The sequence below is a fragment of the Budorcas taxicolor genome, chromosome 7 (genome assembly GCF_023091745.1).
Source record: "Budorcas taxicolor isolate Tak-1 chromosome 7, Takin1.1, whole genome shotgun sequence".
In the NCBI taxonomy this organism is placed as follows: Eukaryota; Metazoa; Chordata; class Mammalia; order Artiodactyla; family Bovidae; genus Budorcas; species Budorcas taxicolor.
This window is the reverse complement of record NC_068916.1, coordinates 26,186,511-26,208,069: the sequence shown is the minus strand read 5'-3', so window position 1 is coordinate 26,208,069 and position 21,559 is coordinate 26,186,511. Positions and strand designations below refer to the sequence as shown.

The following is a 21,559-nucleotide window of genomic DNA, read 5'->3' as shown; positions in this document are numbered from 1 at the left end:
GAAGGCAAGGAACACCACAGACTGCCAGGAGCCAGAAGAGAGTCACAGAGGAGATGCCTTATCAGAGCCCCTAGAGAGAACTAACCCTGCTGACCCTTGGTTTTGAACTTTTGGCCTCCAAGGCAGTGAGATAATGAATGTATATTTAAGCCACTCAGTCTGTGGTTCTCTAACAGCAGCCCCAGCAAACTAAAACAGGGGGTAACCATGCTTCTAAATTATAGACTTGGGAAGTCTATTTTAAGATGTACATAAACCTAGGAATGGCTAGAAATAACTTGTTAAAAGCAGAAATGTTAATAAATGTAAAAGTCTGTTTTGTCTAAGATGGGGGTAGGATGAAGAATTTGTTGTTTGTTTTTAGCTGTAAAACTGAAAAGAGACCAAACAAGTTCTGTGACCCGAAAGTATCTTCAGACACAGGGGGTCTTGCCCATTCCACAGGTAGGATAGGTAATTTTTACAGTGCTTGCCTCAGTTATTTATTGCCAAGGAATTTAGTAGCTTGTAGTACTAGTCCAGCTCAGCTTGCAAAACTTTTAGCACAAGGGAAGCCTGTGTTTTCAAATAGTCACTCCTCTCTGTAGCGTGAGTTCTGCAAGGGTTGCCAAGACTCAATTTGTTTTTGAGTGGTTTTTGAGTGACACTGGAGACCTCTTCTACAATATTAATTGCTGTGTATGTGGGTGTGGATTGTGGAGACGATGATCTAACAGAATCAACAAGAGGAGATAAACAGAACAATTCACATTACTATGAGGTGGTTTTAATAATTGTCCTCTATGAAGGATTGGGTAGATGGTGAAAGAAAGAGTTTTAAATGTACTTGTGGCTTAAACATATGGGTGACTGGTTCCATTTATTAAGAAGAGGGAAGTCCTGGGAAGCTATAGAATATGAGGAGTTAATTTTGAATATATTCATCCTTTCTTAAAATTTATTTTATTGAAGTATAGTTGATTTACAATGTTGTGTTAATTTCTGCTATACAATATGATTCAGATATATATATATATATTCTTTCCATATTCCTTTCCATTATAGTATTCCAGGATATTGAACATAGTCCCCTATGCAATACAGAAGGACCTTATTGTTTGTCCATTCTATATATAATACTTTGCATCCGCTAACCCCAAACTCCCAATCCATCCCTCCCTCACCCCTTCTCCCCTTTGGCAGCCACAGGTCTGTCTCTATGTCTGTGAGTCTGTTTCTGTCTTGTAGATAAGTGAACTTCTGTCATAGTTTAGATTTCACATATAAGTGATGTTACATGGTATCTGTCTTTCTGACTTAGTATAATAATCTCTAGATGCATCCATGTTGCTGAAAATGGCATTATTTCATTCTTTTTTGATGAAGGCATTAATTGTTGGTTGCCTAGTGAGTATTCAAGTGACAATATTAAGTAGGTTGTTGGATATGTAAGCTAAGTGGTATATGCAGAGAAATTGGGAGGCATAAACAGGTGTATGCCTAGTGTTTCAACCATGGCACCTAATGAGATCTGCTAGGACTGTCAGATTTTGATATTTAGAGGAGTGGAAGAAGATGCAAATCTAGCCAAGGGAACTAAGAATCAGGAAGAAATCCAGAGACTCGTATTCTGGAAGCAGTAAGAAGAGTGTTTCATGAGGCATGGCATCCTCAAATGTGTAATAATTTACTGGGAAATTGAAAAAGATGGCCCCAAAATGTGTCCATTGCATTTGGAAAAAGGAGACTCATAGGCAACCTAGGCACAATCAGTTTTAGTAGAGTAGTGGGGGCAAGGGGCAGAGGCGAAGAACAGAGATTAGGAGAGGGAAATAATCCAGGGTAGCCCTCTTCACAGCCACGGGGAATTTTTTCCTTGTAGCATAAAAGGGAGAGAGGTTAGGAGAGAGAGGGAGGGAGGAAGGAATTCTGAGAATCTAATTTAAGACTCAGAATTTAAGGGTGCCTCTACTTTTCAGTTAAATGAACCAATTAATTATCTTTTTTAATGGAAACCAATTTGCATTAGTTTTCTGTAATGTAACTGAAACGGTCTTGACAAGTGGAGGAGTTAGTGATACACCCAAAACTAAAACATAGTACACCCCCTACCAAAGGCATGCCTTCTAGCCTTTTTCTTGATGGTGACCATGGAAGAAAAGGACAAAGAAGGCTCCCAGAGATTAGAAACAGAGTCAAACAGACCAGAAACCTCCACTCCACTCCGTGCATCACCAGGATAGGCCTTATTATTGCTGACTGAGAGAATGTGATGCTTGCAATGGCCTATGACAACTGTAAATTGTTTCCCTTTCCCCCTCCTTTAAAGGAGAATAGTACTGTGATTATCCCGTTTTCCCTGTATTTTATTAGGGAGGGTACATTAAAAATTGTCTCATGTCTGTATCATGATGAGGCTCATCTGGATTTGATTCAGAGAGATATACACAAAATGTGAAGCCAGATGTAGGAGCTTGACATGACTGTAGGTTGTCTCCTTTCAAGAGGGAAATTGCATTTTGGATTAATGTCGAATAGACACACGGTATTAGGCAGAACACTTGGGGGGAGGCACATGCTCATGACCATGAGGATGTAATTGTGCTGAACATGGAGGGTGAATTTTAATTGGCTTCTGTTTTATGTTTACCTTTTCTGGAGAATAGTTTCTTCAGGCTCCAATCTTTTAATAATCCTGGGACCATCAACCACAATATTCCTTACTAGAAGGAATGGGATTGAAGCACATGACCTAGGTCCAATCAATTATGATATCCCATTTTCCTGACCATAAAGATCAACCCAGGAGTGGTCCTATGAACACAGGTGGGGCAAATACAGTTCTTTTCGAACTTGTTATTGGAGGACACACTGTTTTACTATTGAGGACCTGAACCTGGAAGGTGACAGGTAGCATCTTCCCCAGTGTGTGAAGAAGGCTTGTCTGCACTGGAAATCATGAAGCCAACACATAGAACAGTATCAAGATGCGGAGGTAAAAGGAGAATACTATGATTTCTTTGGGGTCTGTGGAATCTAATTGTGAGTGAAACAGAAATCTACTTCTGATTCCCCAGTTATATAAGCCAATAATTTTTTTTTTTCCTTCAGAAAATAAAAAAAGAGTGAGATGACTGTAAGAAAGTGACAATGGTGTGGGCAGACAATCATTTTAAGAAGTTTGAGTGGGAAAAGCAGCATAGAAATGGGATGATGATTAGAGGAGGGGGTGGGGGAGAGTCCAACAGACAGCTTTTGTTTATCACAATTACTATGACATGTTTATATGCTGAGCAGAATCATCCAGAAAGGGTAAGAGAGAGAAAGAGAATGCAGAAATGGAAGGGGACTGGGGGGCTGTGGAAATTACAGGAGCGAAGGCTTTTGACAGATTAGGGAAGATGAGATTCAAAGCCGAGTGAAAAGGCTGGCCTTTGATAGAAGAAAGCTTCTCCATTTGTTAAGTAAGGGTGCTTTTTCCTTCAACAGAAACCCAATTAAAGTAATATGTTAAGGCCGGCTATCATCACACATAAGAGTAAGTCCAGAGACGGAGCAGTTCCAGCATTTGCTAATTCAACAGCTCAAGAATGTCAACAAAAACACAGGTGTTACCCATCCTTTGCTCTCCCATCCTCAGTGTTGACTGTCTTACACAGTAACTGCAACAATTCCAAGCATTATGTGCAGTCAGAACATCCTGCAAAAAAAGAGATGTTCTTCCTCCTGTATATCTTTTAAAAAAAATCTGGTAAAGAGCCTTTTCCTCAAGGCTCCAGGGGCCTCTACTGGATTGCAGGCTTATGCCTAAAATAATCTTTTATACCTGGGAATGGAGCCCAACCGGGCTGGCTGAGCAACAGTGATTCATTTGCTGGAAATGGACAAGACCAAGCTTCCCTAAACACATGGCTGCTGGCTGATCCAAATTGGGTGTCTGGTAGAAAGGGATAAATGGGGAAACGGTCATTGGGAAAGAGATTAGTAGAGTCTGCTGCAGGAAGGTTTATATATTGGCTGATGAGAAAGTGAGGGAATAGCCATCTGGCAGCCTCTATTTTTTTCAGTGCATTATTGATGAGGTGATCATTTGGGATAAAGGTGGAATTTTGATAAGAAAGAATGAAATGATATTTGAGGAAAGAGCGGAGAATAATAAATAGTTTTCTCAGAGAGGAAGAATGCATATTTCCCAATAGGAAAATATAGTATTTTGATGTCAGAGGAGTATTGAGTACCTATGTGAACTTTGAGCTCATTCATCTAAAATTAAACCAATCCAATTTTGTTGGTTTTTTTTTTCCTAATAACATTCAGTGAAATGGAAATAATGATGACAATTTTCTTAACCATTGAGAGCTAACTAGAAAGTCATTTTCTTTTAAAGGAGGTGAAATTCACATAAATACAATTAACCATTTTTAAATGGATACAGCAGCATTTAGTGTGTTCACAATGTTGTATAATCACAACCTGTCTTGAGTTTCAACATTTTTCTCCATCCCAGAAGAAGAATTACTTCCTACCCAGTAAGTAATGATTCCCCATAATCCCTTCTACCCATCATCCCCTGACAACCAACCACTAATCTTCTGTCTCTATGGGTTTATCTATCCTGGGTATTTCTGACAAAAGGAATCATACAACATGTGATCTTTTGTGTCTGGTTTCCTCCTGTTAGCAAAATCTTTTCAACATTCATTCAAGTTGTAGCAAGTATCAATAATGCATTCCTTTTTATGATTGAATAATATTTTTCATTGTATGTACACAACACAATTTGTTTATTCATTTGTTAACAGATATTTGGTTTCTACCTTTTAGCTTGGAGAAGGAAATGGCAACCTACTCCAGTATTCCTGCCTAGAAAATCCCATGGATGGAGGAGCCTGGTGGGCTACAGTCCATGGGGTCACAATACCTTTCAGCTATTAAAAATAATGCTGCTATGAACATCTATATACAAGTTTCTGTGTGGATATATGCTTTCATTTCTCTTTGGTACATACATACCCTAGGAGTGAAATTGTTGGACCATACAATCCATATAATAGTAATTCTATTTTTAACTCTTTGTTGAATCACAAAACTGTTTCCCACAACATCTACACCATCATACAAGGATTCTTATTTCTCTACATCTTTACCAGTACTTTCTATTTTTTAAATCACAGACCTATATGCATGCTATATTTGAAACAGATAAGCAACAAGGACCTTCCATACAGAGAACTCTGCCCAATATCCTATAATAACCTAAATGGGAAAAGCACTTGGAAAAGAATCGATACATGTATATGTATAACTTAATCACTTTGCTGTACACCTGAAACTAACACAACATTGTTGATCAAATACTCCAATATAAATTTTTTTTAAAAAAATAGCCATAATAGTGGCTGTGAAGTGAAATCTCATTGTGGTTTTTATCTGCATTTCCTTAATTAATGATTGATTATGTTGCGTTTTTTTAAATTAGGAAGTGCCCTATTTTATTCACACAATCATTAATCACAACTGCAAAAGCAGATTTATAGTGCTACATATCAATAACAAAATGGGAAGGAAATGAAATATTAGAGACATCTTGTAAAACTGCAAAGAAATACACACTAAGCTAAACATCTTCAGTTAAACCATGGTTTCACAACAGGTTGTTTCATTTTTTCATTTTCACAATAAGTTACTCCTTATAGTTATTTTTTTCTCTTTTTGAACTAATTCAGATATGGCTTTGTGTACAAGAATTTTTTTCTTGGTCTTTGGTTTAACTCTGTTGGAAACTACCTTGCTCTGGTGAATACCCATAAACAGTAGTGTCATTTGCCTTCTCACACTGCATCTGATCAATGTAGAACCTACTTTTTTTTTTCCTGAACCCCTGGACTACTTTGGTGATTTGCTGACCTTTGTAGTGTCCTCAGACCAACTGGACACTGTTGTCCTTGTGGATGGGCTAGAGCAGATGCACTCTGCTACAGTTCCTTGGAGAGATGCTATGATTTTCCTGTATACATGGTACTAGGTATACTTTTAAACATCTTTTCTTGTGTCTATTGGCCATTTGTGTGTCATCTTTGGAGAAATGTCTATTGAAGTCCTTTGCCCATTTTTAATTGGGTCATTTGTTTTTTTTTTTTTTTGTTGGGTTGTAAGAGTTCTTTATATTGTACATTCTTCATACTAAATCTGAATCAGACATATGATTTGTAAATTTTTTTTCTCATGCTTTAGGTTATTTTTTCACTTTCTTGATAATGTTCTTTCCTGCACAAAAATGTTTAATTCTGATGAAGTCCAATTTAACTATTTTGTATTTTGTTGCTCCTGCTTTCAGTATCAAATAATCCATTTTCAAATCCAAGATCTTGAAGATTTTCTCCTGATTTCTTCTTAAGTTTTATAGTTTTCCTCTTCTATTTAGATCCATGTTTAGTCAACTTTTGTTTATGGAGTGAGGAAGGGGTGGAGTTTCATCTTTTTTGCATGTGTCTATACAGTTGTCCCAGCACCATTTGTGAAGAAACTCTTCTTTACCTATGATATGGTCTTTGCACTCCTGTTGAAAACTGACTGGCTGTAGATGTTTGGGTTTATTTCTGAATTGTCAGTTCTATTCCATTGTTCTATTTACGTATCTTTATACCAACATTGACACTGCTTTTAATTACTATAGCTTTGTAGTACATTCTGAAATTGGGAAGTGTGAGTCCTCCAATTTGTTTTTTATTATTGATTGATTGTTTTGGCTATTCTGGGTCCTTGAGATTACATATGAATTTGAGAACTGGCTTTTCCATTTTTGCAAAGAAAGCTAATAAGTTTTAGTAGTGATTGCATTGAATCTGTAGTTAGTTTTGGGGAGTTTTATCATCTTAACAATATTAGATTTTGCAACATGCAAACATAAGATATTTTCATTTAGGTTTTCTTTAATGTCTTGCAGCAATGTTGTGTAATTTTCAGTGTATCACTCTTTCACCTCCTCAATAAAAAGTTTATTTCTTGGTAGCTTATTCTTCTGGATACCACTGTGAATGGAACTGTTGTATTTCTGTTTTGGATTGCTCATTGCTGGTTGTATTAATAATGCCTTTAAAAAAAATTCAGATGATTTGATATCCAGGGCCTTGCTGACCCTGGAGGGACTGCCCCCACCCTCACAATGCTTGCCAATCAATTCCTAGAAATGGTGAAGGACTTCTCTGTAAATGTGCCTTTCATGTACAACTGACCAATCAAAACACAGGGCCACTGTTCCTCTGCTCTAACCACCCCAGGTACAGGTACCATACAAGTAGGGACCATCTCGATGTTCCGGAGCCCACTGAAATTATCCAGACTAGCTAATCCTAACCCTGATTATCTTTACTCACGTGTTCCTTCCCATGGAAGCTGCAATAAATGTTCCTGCCCACATTCTCCCCTTGCTTCCTCTACTCCTGACTGACCCTTTAGTTCATATATGTCCCCTCCATATTGTTACCCTCCTCATGGTGTGTCATGCCCCTCCTCTTGGGGACTGTAACAAACTATCTTTCCAATGATGATCAACTCCAGATCTGTTAACCTCACTACACCTGAATAATAATTAGTCTACATTTAAAAACATAGGTGTATAACAACCCAAATTAATTTTTATGTGTTTATCTTATACCCTGAAACTCTACTAGATTCATTATTAGCTTTTTGGAAGAAAAGTTATGACCAACCTAGATAGTATATGCAAAAGCAGAGGCATTACTTTGCCGACTAAGGTCCGTCTAGTCAAGGCTATGGTTTTTCCTGTGGTCATGTATGGATGTGAGAGTTGGACTGTGAAGAAGGCTGAAGGCCGAAGAATTGATGCGTTTGAACTGTGGTGTTGGAGAAGACTCTTGAGAGTCCCTTGGACTGCAAGGAGATCCAACCAGTCCATTCTGAAGGAGATCAGCCCTGGGATTTCTTTGGAGGGAATGATGCTAAAGCTGAAACTCCAGTACTTTGTCCACCTCATGCGAAGAGTTGCCTCGTTGGAAAAGACTCTGATGTTGGGAAGGATAGGGGCAGGAGGAAAAGGGGACGACCGAGGATGAGATGGCTGGATGGCATCACCGACTCGATGGACGTGAGTCTGAGTGAACTCCGGGAGTCGGCGATGGACAGGGAGGCCTGGCGTGCTGCGATTCATGGGGTCACAAAGAGTCGGACACAACTGAGCGACTGGACTGAACTGAACTGAACTGAATTGAGTAGTTTTTCTTGGGGATTGTTTGAAATTTTCTATATATAGAATCATGTCATCTTCATATGGAAATAGTTTTATTTCTAATTTACAGTTTAGATTTGTTTTTTTTCTTTTTCTGGCTTATTTGATCTGAGTAGAGCTCTCAATACAAAGTTGAATAAGCAGTGGAGAAAGCAGGCATTCTTATCTTTTCTTGATCTTAAGGGGAAAGCTTTCCATTTTTCAACACTGAATATGATGTTAGTTGTGGGTTTTTTCATAAACACTCTTTATCACATTGAGAAGGCTTTCTTCTATTCCTAGTTTGCTGAGTGCTTCTATCATATCATGAATTCTGTCAAATAATTTTCTGCATCTATTGAGATGAACATATTGTATTTTTCCTTTATTCTATTGATGTGTTATGTTGTAGTAATTGTGGGGTTTTTAATGTTGGTCTGCCCTAGCATCCCTGTGATAAATTCCACTTATTCTTGATGCATACTCTTCGTAATGAATATCCTTTTGGATCCAGTTTGCTATTATTTTGCTGAGGAGTTTTACATCTCTTTGCTTAGGTAATGTGGGTTTATACTTTTTTTAGCAGTATCTTTGTGTGACTTTGATATTAGGGTAATGTATTAGGAAGTAGTCTCCTTTTCTGTTTTTTAAATGAGTTTGTGTGAAATTAGTGTTTACTGTCCTTAAAATGTTCAATGAATCCACAGTGAAGCCATCTGATCTTGGACTTGGTTGAAAGATGTTGATTAAAGACTCAATCTCTTTACTTGCTACAGGTCTATTGAGATTTTCAAATTTTCTTGAATCAGTTTTGGCAATTTATGTCTTCCTAGGAATTTGTTCATTTCATCTAGATAATATAGTTGGTTTGCATCCAATTATTCATAGTATTCACTCATAATCTTTCAAATTTCTTTAAGGCTGGTAGTAATTTACCTAGTTTTCCTTACTTTTAGTTATTTTTTTCTTTTTTTCTTTTTTGTTAATATAATTAAAGACTTGTCAACTTTGTTGATCACTTCCAAGAACCAACTTTTTGGTTTCATTGATGCTTTTGTATTCTGTTTTATCTCTGACTTAGTATTTATTATTTCCTCCTATTGACTCTGGGTTTAGTGTTCTCTTTTTCTTCAAGTTCTAACTTCAAGGTATGAAGTGAGGTTGCTGATTTGACGTAGTTCTCCTCTTTGAATGCACATGTTCCATCTATAGGTTTCCCTCTGGCCCTGTCTTCACCACATCCTCTGTCTCAGTATGTTGTTCTGTTTTTCTTTTTATCTCCAGATACTTAATTTCCCTTGTGATTTTTTTGCTTTGACCCATTGATTCTGTAAGAATGTGCTATTTCCATTTATTTTCAAATTTCTCAGTTTTCCTTTTGTCTTTAATTTCTAGATTTATTCCATTGTGATTGGAGAAGGTACTTTGCATAATTTCAGTCCTTTTAAACTTATGTAGAATTATTTTGTGGCCTAACATACATGGTCTATCCTGGAGAATGTGCCCTGGGCGCACTTGAGAAGACTGTGTATTCTATTGTTGGATGGATTATCCTGAACATATCTGTTAGATCCACCTCGTCCGTAGTGTTGATGAATTCTATTTGCCCTTGATCTTTTGCGTACATTTTCTATCCATTATTAAAAGTAGGATATTGAAGTTTCTACTCTATAACTATTTATTACTATTTATTTCTCCCTTAAATTCTGTTAATGGTTTCATATATGGGGGAGGGTCTGTAGTTTGATGTATAATTTTGATAAACTAACCCTTTTATCAATATATTATATCCCTGTATTCTGTAAAAATTTGACTTGGCGTCTATTTGATGTTCTCTGATATTAGTATAGCCATGCCAGCTCTCTTTTGGCTACTATGCACATGGAATATCTTTTTTTCCTTTCACTATTTGTTTCTTAGAGGTATAAGTTACTCTATTATAAGTGGTGTATACTTGGATCACATTTCTTAATTCATGTTTCTAGTCACTGTCTTTTATTTGCTGGGTCTAATCCAGTTACTTTTAAAATACTACTGATAATAAAGGACATAATTCTGCCATTTTGCTATTTGTTTTCTCTGTATTTTACATCTATTTGTTACTCACTTCCTCCATGCTGCTTTCTTGTGTGCTTGATTTTTGTGTACCATTTTAATTCCCTTTTCCTTTTCTGCATCATCTTTAGTTATTTGCTCCTATAATGTATATGTCTGTATACTTGGTAGCTTTTTCCATAGTGTCCATAAATCTCTTAGGCTCTGATCACTTCTCTGTATACCTTTTTCTTCCTGCTCCTTACATCAGGTAATTTCAGTTGTCCTGTCTTCAAGTTTTCTTGATTCTATCATCTTCTAGCTTATATCTGCTACTGAACCATTTCAGTAATTTTTTCAACTATTTTGTTTCCTAACTTCAGAATTTCTACTTAGTTTCTTTTTATAATTTTTATCCATTCATATATTTTCTATCTGTATATGTATCATTCTTATTTCCTTTACTTCTTTGTCCGTGGTTTCTTTCAGCTCTTTGAGGATATTTTAAAGTATTCATTAATTAAGCCCAAAAGTTCAATGCCTACACTTCTTCATGGATAGTTTTTATCAATTAATTTTCCAATAAATGAGTCATACTTTGCTTTGTGATCTTTGTACTTGTTTGTTGAGAACCAGACATTTTGAATATTATAATACAGTAACTCTGGAAATCAGATTCTTTCTAACTCCCCAAGACCATATACAATTCTTCCCTCCTCTACAGTTTGTATGTTTGGTTACTTTTCCAAACTAATTTTGCAAAGACCATAATTTTTGTCTTGTGTGGTTACTAAAGTCTCCTATTCCATTGCCTCTGTAGTTAGCCAATGACCTTACAGAGATTTCCTTGAATGCCAGCATCTTTGCTCATCATGCACTTTCCTGGATACTGAAAGCATTCCACTAGAATCCAGAGGTAATAAATGGTTAGTTCTGACAGTTCTTGCCAGCTCAAAAATTATTTAAGTGGGAGAACCAATTCCTAGAGCTTCTTAATCTGCCATCATTTTGAAGTGCAAGTCATTTTTCTTACTTTCATCTTGAATATTAATATGAAATGTATCAATATACTTTCTTGACTGCATCAACAAGCTGTGCAATGAATACAGTTTATCTTCCTTTGACTTTTAATGATATTGCATTACATTTATGATGACCTACTATTGAATACCGAGGTATATATTAAAGTTGAATATTTTAGTGGATTTATATAGCCTCAAATGTATAATATGAAAGTTGTTCCTTTGTTTTACGTAATTCTTACGACAAATGTTGTTCATGCTTTTAAAATCATCTCCTCCCCCTAAATTTGTTAGAATCAGGCAGAGGGGAAGGGGCCGACTCTTCAAAAATCAAAGGGAGAATATTAGCCTCCCAACATCATGTGAACCATATGTTCCAGCACAGATAGCTGGTTAGGAAATATAGAAACTGATTACTTAAAGAATAATGCATTTCTACTCTCTCTTATAAGCAGATATCTGATACTAAGTTGGACTGAGCTTTTATCTTTATTCTCTTTCAAACGAGTAACTATAAAACTAATCAGTTCCTATGAAAAACAAACAAAAAAAAGCAATAAAAAGGAAGTGGTGCCCAAGGCCCCTAGAGCTTTTAAATTCAACTGGAATATCTTGCCGCTACTAACTTAGGTTTCCTCTTACTTTCTTTGATACCTTGTTTTCTATCCTATAATTTGAATTTGAATTTAAGCAGCATTCCTAAGAGCTTCCTGAATTGAAAATTAAATTTTGAAAAGTTCTAAAACTCCAATCAAAACAATGGAGTGAATTCAAAATGGTAGCTATTATCTTGCAACTCAGCAATAGAGCATATTCTTTTATTCAGTACTTTAAAAATACTTAGATATATAATTATGTTATTTCATTTTATTTTCTTTCATTTTTTCTGTTCTTTCCTTTTGGATTATCAGTCTTATCTGATAGGTCATTTTCAAAAGGGCTGGGGCAATATCAGTAGTCTTATGCTAATAAACAGGTTCATCATTATATAATGCAATCCAACATTAGTTCTTGCTTCAATGTATCCACAGGAGGCAGAGATAATAAGATCCCTTTATCCTGCTTTTGTGAGATTTTGAAACATATGACAATGAAAATATCATTTAAAAAGTGAATAAATGAAATGTTTTTAGCAAATATTATTTCTGGCCAATCTGACTGAATTTTGTTATAAGTTTTGACAGAACTCTCCCTATCCAACCTTCTGGGAAATTTACAACTTAGTTAGAATACACATGATTGGAGAACTACCCTGTAAAAACATAGCAAAGCAACATAGTAAAATTTTATTATGGGTTCATAGGTCATAACATCAGAGGGTTGTGGAGTCAGGCCTAAAATACAGATATTGTGATTCCATGTCAAGATTTCTTAGAGATAAGCTGAATCTGAGCTAAATATATTTGAGCCAAAGGGATATTCAGACAGAAATTTATTATAAGAGGAGAGCAAAGAGATGGGGTTGGTGTGTATATAAAAAGGGACTGAGATGGCAGGACAGACTTTTTTCAAGTCTTAGAAAAAAGGAAAATAAATTTTCTTCAGGTAAATAAGTGAACACACAGAGAAAAAGTGCCGAAAGCCACATGATCAGGGGAAATCATAGATCTCATCTTTGTAGGCAGTGTCAGAGTTAGGCTTTGGATATACTATAGAACCCAAAGTGGGAAACAGACCAATGTAGATCCCAATCTAACCTGTCCTTATTAGCTCTGGGAAAGCCCCTAAAAGCACCTAACTTCCAATCTTTAAAAGAGTCACAACAACAACAAAATAAAATGTGTGGTAAGCTGTAGCTACCAAACAAATATTAGTCGCTATTTTTCCATAGATCTTACTCACTTATGGTCATGATTATGCAATTTTGGAATCAGACAATTTATCAGCAGAATGCTTATGGCAGCAAATAAGAGAAAACTCAATGTCTAATCAATAAGGAAACTTATAAACTCACTAAAGGTAAGTCCCAAGGTAGGAGATGCTTCAAAATTAGTTGGAAAAAACATTTCAGTAGTGTCAACAAGACCCAGGTTTGTTCTATTGTCCATACTTCCAGCCAGAGAGTGGCTTTGTCATAGAACGGGTTTCCTGGATGTTTGTAGGATGGCTATGGTAGCATTCTTGTCTGTGGATAAGAGAAAGTGCTTCTCCAAATCATCAGAGTTCCTCCTGGCCAGCGTGGGTGGTGCAAACTAGGTCATATTTCCTACACATTAATTATTGCCAGAGAAGATCCAGGATCTGATTGGTTGAGGCCTTTATTCCTAAACCAATGGGAGGAAAATGGATGGAAGGAAAGAGAATGGGATTGTCATGATTATCAGGGCCCCATTTCTGGGGTCAGACTTGGACTTTGGGAGTCACACCTAATGCCCACTACTGAAAACTTGGGTTCCAATATTTACTATCTATGTCCTTAGACAAGTTATGCAACCTTACTGAATTTCCTTATCTGTGAAATGAATATGAAGCTAAACTGAAATAAATATGAAAACAAAATGTTCTCAGAATATCTGATATGTACTAAGTACCCGGTGAGCATTAAGTGGTACTAATATTATTATTCATCTATACACTTTCACATTATGGAATAGTTTTTAAATCATCTGCTTTTCTGAGTAAATTGTGAAAATACAAACAATATCACCTTTATTTTTTACCTCCAAAGCTTACATATAATAAAGATCCAACATATTTCTTTAGCAATGAGTGAATACATGAATATCTGTTGAGTAAATGGATAAAGGCCTGAAAACAATAGGAGATAGATTTAAAAGAAAGATAACCAAATGGTGACTGGATCAATCATTCAGGATATGGGAACAAAATGGGACAGACTGAGAAAGAATATATTTGAGACTAAAAAAATATATCAGACTTAGATAGGACTTTTCCCTGAAGACTAGAGTGGTTACAGGAAGAGAGCAAACCAAATATAAATTGAGTTTAGGGTAACCAGCTTGTAGAGGCTGTGACATCTTCAGACACTTTATTTTATAATTTGATAAATAATGAATATTTGGATAAAACCTATGTGAATGCTTACTGCAGTTGAGAGGATGTAGATGAAATAATAATAGGAACTACTGAGTGTTTGATGTATTCCAGGCATTGTTCTAAGTGTTTCTCTTGTGTAGACTCATGTACAAACCTCAAAACAAATGCATAAGATAAGTACCATTCTTTTTATCCTCATTCCTATTTACAGGTGGGAAAGTCAAGACCAGAGAGTCTGAGCAATTTGTCCACATCACAAAGATAGCAAGTAGCAAACTGAGACTTTTACCCAAAGTCTCAGAGTCTGTGTCTTCAGCCATTACACTCTACTATGATGAAATGGAAGGGTGCTTGGAGAAATCAGATTACATTTCCAAACCATCATGCACCCCAAGAGTTAGATGTATTAGTATTCATGCAGAGCTCCTCAGGCCTCCCAGGCCACTGAGAGCTGAAAGGCAAAGACAACAGTTCATGGCGCATGTGCTCCCTCTGACCCTCCCTTGTGGGCTTCCCTTGTGACTCAGCTGGTCAAGAATCTGCCTGCCAGGCGGGAGACCTGGGTTCAATCCCTGGGTTGGGAAGATCCCCTGGAGAAGGGAAAGACTACCCACTCCAGTATTCTTGGGCTACCCTGTGGCTCAGCTGCTAAAAAGTCCTCCTGCAATGTGGGAGACCTGGAATCAATCCCCAGGTTGGGAAGATCCCCTGGAGAAGGGAAAGGCTTCCCATTCCATTATTCTGGCCCGGAGAATTCCATGGGGTCGCAAAGAGTTGGACACGACTGAGTGACTTTCGCTTTCACTTTCTGATGCTCCTGTTGTGCTTTCATCATTCCCTGCATACAACACAATGGCTGCATAGAGAGCCAACTAGACAAATACTTGTTGAGTGCATGGATGTGTGCATGGATAGATGGATGGATACCAGCATACGTGATGTACCCAACTTATTTCCATGGCAGACTAACCTCTCAATGCCTCTCGATTTGGTAAATGTCTCTAAATATTTGTTGCCCTTTTCAAGATGCGATGGTATGCTTTGCAATAATTCTTGGAATAATATGAAAAAGATACTTAGAGATAAGCCAAGCCTCGGAGCTTGAGATCTGGAATGAATACAAGGTTGTATGTCCCTTTCCAGGGACTCTTTCAGAAATGTTGCTGAGCTAGAAAGAAAAATCTCAAGGGACTCTCTAAGAAGGCTAAGGGACTAGGGATTATCCAAGTACCACTCTCCTCAGGGGAAGTCTACAAACAGGAAAACACTCATCTTGAGACATTTTATGGTTATGGTTAGCACAGACCTCTCCTGGAGAAGGAAATGCAACCCACTCCAGGATTCTTGCCTGGGAAATCCTATCGATAAGGAAGCCTGGTGGGCTACAGTCCATAGGGTCACAAAGCCTGGGACAGGATTTAGTGACTAAATGACAATAACCAAAGCCCTTGATCATCTGATTTTAACTAGAAATTCCTGCATTTCCCTTCAGCTCCTTCTGTCCTGCTGCTGCTGCTAAGTCGCTTCAGTTGCGTCCGACTGTTTGCGATCCCATGGACTATAGCTTACCAGGCTCCTCTGTCCATGGGATTCTCCAGGCAAGAATACTGCTGAGGGTTGCCAGGCCCTCCTCCAGGAGACGTTCCCAACCCAGGTATCGAACCTGCATCTCCTACTGCTCCTGCACTGCAGGCAGATTCTTTACAGCTGCACTAAAAATTCAAGGGAGGGAGTCAGAATTCCTCCCCTTTCTAGAGAGCTGTGGCCTCCCGTGGGGTCACAAAGGGTCGGACATGACTGAGTGAGTGAGCATGCGTGCATGACTAGCTAGTATTTTGGGGGTTTCCCAGGCGCAGAGGTAAAGAGTCCACCTGCCAATGCAGGAGATGTGGGTTCTATCCCTGGATCAGGAAGATCCCCTGCAGTAGGAAATGGAAACCACTTCAGTGTTCTTACCTGGAAAATCCCATGGACAGAGGAGCCTGGTGGGAAGGCTACAGTCCATGGGGTCACAAAGGATCGGACATGACTGAGTGACTGAGCCCGTAGCCTCCAAAGAGTTAAGTTTCAAGAACCCTATCTAAACCACAATGCAGATTTCAGATTCAGCTGTACAAATAAAATACAATGTTGAAACATAATAAAGATGAGTGTTGAGACTGTTGTACTAGACATATCTCTGCCTGCTGTAACTATGTGGTCTCATCTCTTGCCCAGAAAGATCGTTATTATTAAAAATAAATAAAATAAAAATTATTTCCTTATCTCTCTTTACTAATCATTTGTCATCTATGAGAATGTTTCAAAAGCCATTTTCATATTTAAGAGATATTGATGGAAGGCAATTCATTTGTAAATTGGACTTTAATAAAAGAAGCTTTAAAAAAGTCATTGTACTTCCATGCCCTTACAAGCACATTTCTTCAGCTTGCAGTCTCGGAAGGAACAAAATCAAAGCTGCTTGAACAAGTTTCCTGGCTGGAGAAAAAGCTAGAAGCTCTGGACTATAGGGAAGACAGTGGAGAACCATACAAAAAAATGGTTCTTGCCAAAGACCAGGTATGTCATAGAAGAAGAATAATCTTTATTTTAAAAGCTACCTAAACATATGAGCTGAAAATCCTGTAGTTATTTCTGGCTGGGCTGGAAGTTCATATTTAAGTTCAAGATGGTGAATCACAGTTTTTGTATTTGCTCAATGTAACTGTATTTTCTGATAGAATATTCACATAAAAAACAAACTTTCTTGGTGATATTTTTAAGTTTGATATGTATTCTTTTGAATCATATTAAGGGAATATTCTATTTATTTTATAAGTGATATTGACTATACAAATATTTCTTAGTTTTCAATTGAACTTAATCAAGCAATAGCTTCTTTCTGGGTAGTGAAAGAAGTTGATCAAAACATTTTTCATAGACTTTTAATAAATTACTTTATGAGAAGTCACCAATCTCTGAATCTCAGGACGTTTATATATGTGTCATTATGTAAAATTATCTCTTGTTCAACCCATGTTGTTTTGTATCTGCTTTTGTGATAGAGGGATGGATAGACAGATAATCTGTATCTATATATAGGTATATATATCTTCACATTAAAACATGTCCATATATTCCAAAGGCAGATACCAATTCATTTGGTCTCACATGTATGTATACATGATGTAATATAAGATAGGTTAACTTTATCTGCAGTACATCAAGCAAACATTATTTTTCCCAATCATGACCTAGTTTTTACTATATTGATATACTTTGTTAATGGGTTCTTCCATGGAGTGGAAGAGAGAGATGGGAGCGATGATCTATTTAATGATGATATTCAAAACATCTAGCTGAGATAATGCTGCCATTTGTAAAATATGAGGACCAGTACATATTTACATCTGGAACACTTTGAATATGTAAAAGGAAGAGTTACACACTTTGTTTCTAAACTCTACCCCTTTTCAGTGCATTGAGAAATTACAAGCTGAAGTAAAAGCTTCCCAGGAGCAACTTGCAGCCCATGTAAGTGTCTTCTGCCTTTTTTCACCCTTTATTTTATATCATTGTTATTCTGCGAATGAACAGAAACGTTTCAAATGTTGCAACTATAGTCTCTCCACTGCAAACCAATCATAGGGCTAAGAACCAGCATTTTTACTGCCTCTATAGAGTTGTTTTCCATAAATAGAATTCTGATTTACACTAATGATAAAAATTGCAAGACTGAGTTCTTATATATAACCAGATGACCTAATCAGATATGATCAGGATAAGAGAACTGGAAACTAAGGGTAGAAAAACAAGCAAGCTGGGCTAGTTGTGAGTGAACAGAAGTGGAAACTTTAGACACCTCTCCTATAGGCCTAGGACAGTTCTTCTTAAACTTTTGTATATGGAAAAGTATCTGGAAAACTTCTCGGAACAGTTTTCTGTACGCCTAGGATAGGACCTGAGAATATGTGCTTCTAGGGAATGCTGGATTCAGATGCTGCTGCTGCCCATCTTTAGACCATATTTTGAGCAGCATTATTTTATATGTATTTATTTTGCCCCAGTCTTCTGGTTTTTAGGCTAATGACCATATGAACAAATCAGATAATGAACTGCCCATTTTCTGCTACAAGTCTTCCCTGAGAGAGAGAAAGAGAGACCCTCTGAAGTTCCAGGGGAAATTTCATTTATACTTTCCCTATCTTCACTTAGAGAACAGCTTAATGAGCGTCTCCTGCCACAACAGCCTTGTGGATCCATGTGCATAGACCAGTGGCTGTGGTCCTGCCACTGCCTCTTCTCAAGGATCTGAGAATCCCGGGAGTGTTTCCTCAAAGAGTCACTCGCCTCCTCTCAGTTATCTCCTCCAACCACATCCCGTGTGCTAGGGAATGACTTATTGATTAACAAGAGTGGCCAGTCACTTTCCATGGCCAGTCTGAACAACAACAAACTCAGCCCAATCTGAGAGGCTGCAGCCCAGAAGTCCTAGAGAAAAGACCGCAGAAGAATATACTCTGGTCACCAGCCCTTTGAGGTTTGCAGTGATCTGATCTGGATAAAAACCACAATAGTTGCCCCATTTTTTGTCCTGGGGTAGACAGAAGCTAATCTGCAGTGGCAGTTAGCAGAGATTTAGACTAAATCTAGATTCTTTTCCGGCCTTGTGTGCTCAACTGACCGAGACTGAACGTGACTCAGGCCTGCACTGCTGACACTGTGACCGACTCAGAGAGAAACCTCTCTCGTAGCCGAGCGTTCTCTCCCCGATGCCCCTCCCCTGGCCTGCCTTTCAGGGTACTGGGTAAGGACTAATGTCAGAGGATGTCACCTCATGCCAGCTGGATCCCTACAGCCCTTCACCCAGGGAGTCTGTAGCTCAGAATGGTTTAAGGAGAGAGATTTGCTAAGGTTCAATTATTAGCTTCCAGCATCTCTTCATGAAAAACTGATGAAAAATCATGGTCATGGGAGCCTTCGGGAAATTCCTGCAGCGTCTTCTTCCACTGTTTGGCTTCTGCAGTCGATTCCTGTTCCATGCTGTTCCTGCCCCAGGTGTGTCGGAACTGGGAGTGCTCGCTTGTGTTAGGGTATTGATACCAACCAACGAGATTTCTCCTGTGTAATTGGCAATGTTCAGCTCATAACATAGCAGATTAATCATTGAAGTTTTGCTTACTCATCAAGAATATTTAAATGAAAATAATATTAATAATAATGTTTACTGAAGTGGACTATGTGTTTCCTAGGTGATAGGTGCTTTATGTATTACCCATTTTACTTCTCAATACAACTCAAAAAGGTGAGCATTATTTTTCAGATATGAAAACTGAGCCTTAGAAATTAGATCATTTGTCCCACACATGTTGATTGTGAAATCCATGCTTTTGCTCTCTCAACATGCTGCCTCTCTAAATTGTATTTCCCACACACCACTGGAAGTGTCAAACATGTTGATAAAGCTTCTATCTCTAGTCTCTTTCCTCTGTCTACTCTGAGTGATTAATCAGTTCATAACTCTTCAACTCTTCCTTCCATACAAGTAAGCATAGCCTCCTCCTCTACCAAGTTCTATCTTAATAATCTGATCACAGCTCCTCAGTGCTGTAATGAGCATTTCTTAAAACACTGTTCCTGGGGAAAAAAAATTTAAATTATGTTAATAGGTATTCTGAAAAAAAAATATGAGCAGGGCATTGGAAATAAAGTTAAATTAAATATGTTCATTTACTGCAGGATTTATCAGTGTATAATCAATCTCCAAAAAAGGGCCAAAGTATGTAATTTCCCAGTGGTGTTTGTCCTTGAATGACATTTTAAGCATACTACCTTGGATCCTGCTGGCATACTGCATTGAATTAAAACTCTAGGTTTGCTAAATATGACCTGAATATCCCGTGGATATCCTAGGTTCAGCACATATGAAGTCAAATTGATTATTTTTTATTCTTATCTCTTCGGTGTGTTCGTTTGTGTTCCCCAGGCATGGTGAATAATATCACAATGTTATTACATAGTAGATCCAAACTTAAAACAGTATTAAAATCCCACCTGTTTCTGCTTGTATCTCATATTTTGCTAATTGTTGCCTCTGAGTATACTTTTACAAATTATCTCACTTCCATGTCTTTGATTCCACTGTCCTGCCAATCCCTAGCTCTTTTTGACCATCATAGTTCTCAGTTATTGCTACTAGCCCCAAATTATCAACATATTCAAGTTCAGAGCCCCCACTAGCCCTGCCTACCGCCTCACCCAATCACAATGTAGCCCACTGGCTCTCACACCATCAACCCTGTTTGCAGAAGAGAGAAAGGATTACAAACTGTGTGTAAGATTTGCTGTGGGGGCAGAAAACCAAACAGAGCTGGAGGTTAACACTCATGGGAGAATGAAATGTCCTAGGGGATCAGAGAAGAGAAGGGGGATGAATGGACCAAGGTGTGGGAGTGGAGACCTGAGGATGCGGTGAGGAGACAGGACATCAGAAGGCTCCTGGGAGTGCTGGAACATTCAAGGTTAGGAAGCAACTGAGAGTATTAGTGAGTTTTTCAAGCAGTTTGGACTTACACCACCTACAGTATGTGAGAGTCACGTGTAGAGTCTAGAATTGCTGTCTGGCTGTGCCTCCCCAGTGTAACCCTGCTGCAGGATGTGACCACCGCCAGGCTCTCCCGGCTTCCCTGCCACTCTGGAAAGTTTTCCACAGGACTGTCCCATCTCTGGCCTTCATTTCCCTGTTCTCACTCACCCCTTTCTCTGCCTCAGTCCAGTAGGCTAGTAAAATAGAGCTGTCATCTTTCTCTACACAGCCAGAGTCTGTCGGTGCCCTGGGACTTTGCTCTCTGCGCTCTCGCGGTCCAGGCTGTCCTTCTCTCTCCTCCTTTTTCCAAATAAATGTTACTCTGTCTGTAAGACTTGTATCAAGGACTAACCTTTCCCTTAGCCCCCAGAGTACCTTCTCTGGGCTCCCTAACCTCCTGTACTTCATCTATTTTAGCTTGAAACACTGCATTTTATCTATTTATTTTTATTGGGGTATAGTTGCTCTATGGCTTCCCTCATAGCTCAGTTGGTAAAGAATCCACCTGCAATGCAGGAGACAATGGTTCAATTCCTGGGTTAGGAAGATCCGCTGGAGAAGGGATAGGCTACCCACTCCAGTATTCTTGGACTTACCCTGTGGCTCAGCTGGTAAAGAATCCACCCACAAAGTGGGAGACCTGGGTTCAATCCCTGGGTTGGGAAGGTCCCCTGGAGAAGGGAAAGGCTACCCACTCCAGTATTCTGGGTTGGAGAATTTCATGGACTATAGTCC

General features: G+C 38.2%; 1 protein-coding gene across 1 annotated transcript in view; it reads left to right on the top strand.

The window, feature by feature from the left end:
- CCDC192 (coiled-coil domain containing 192) overlaps positions 1-21,559 on the top strand; it is a 203,830-nt gene that overhangs the window by 39,786 nt on the left and 142,485 nt on the right. The window contains exons 3-4 of the mRNA XM_052644325.1: positions 16,687-16,818; positions 17,716-17,772. Coding sequence (XP_052500285.1) covers positions 16,687-16,818; positions 17,716-17,772 — 189 coding nt within the window. The remainder of the gene's footprint in view (positions 1-16,686; positions 16,819-17,715; positions 17,773-21,559) is intronic.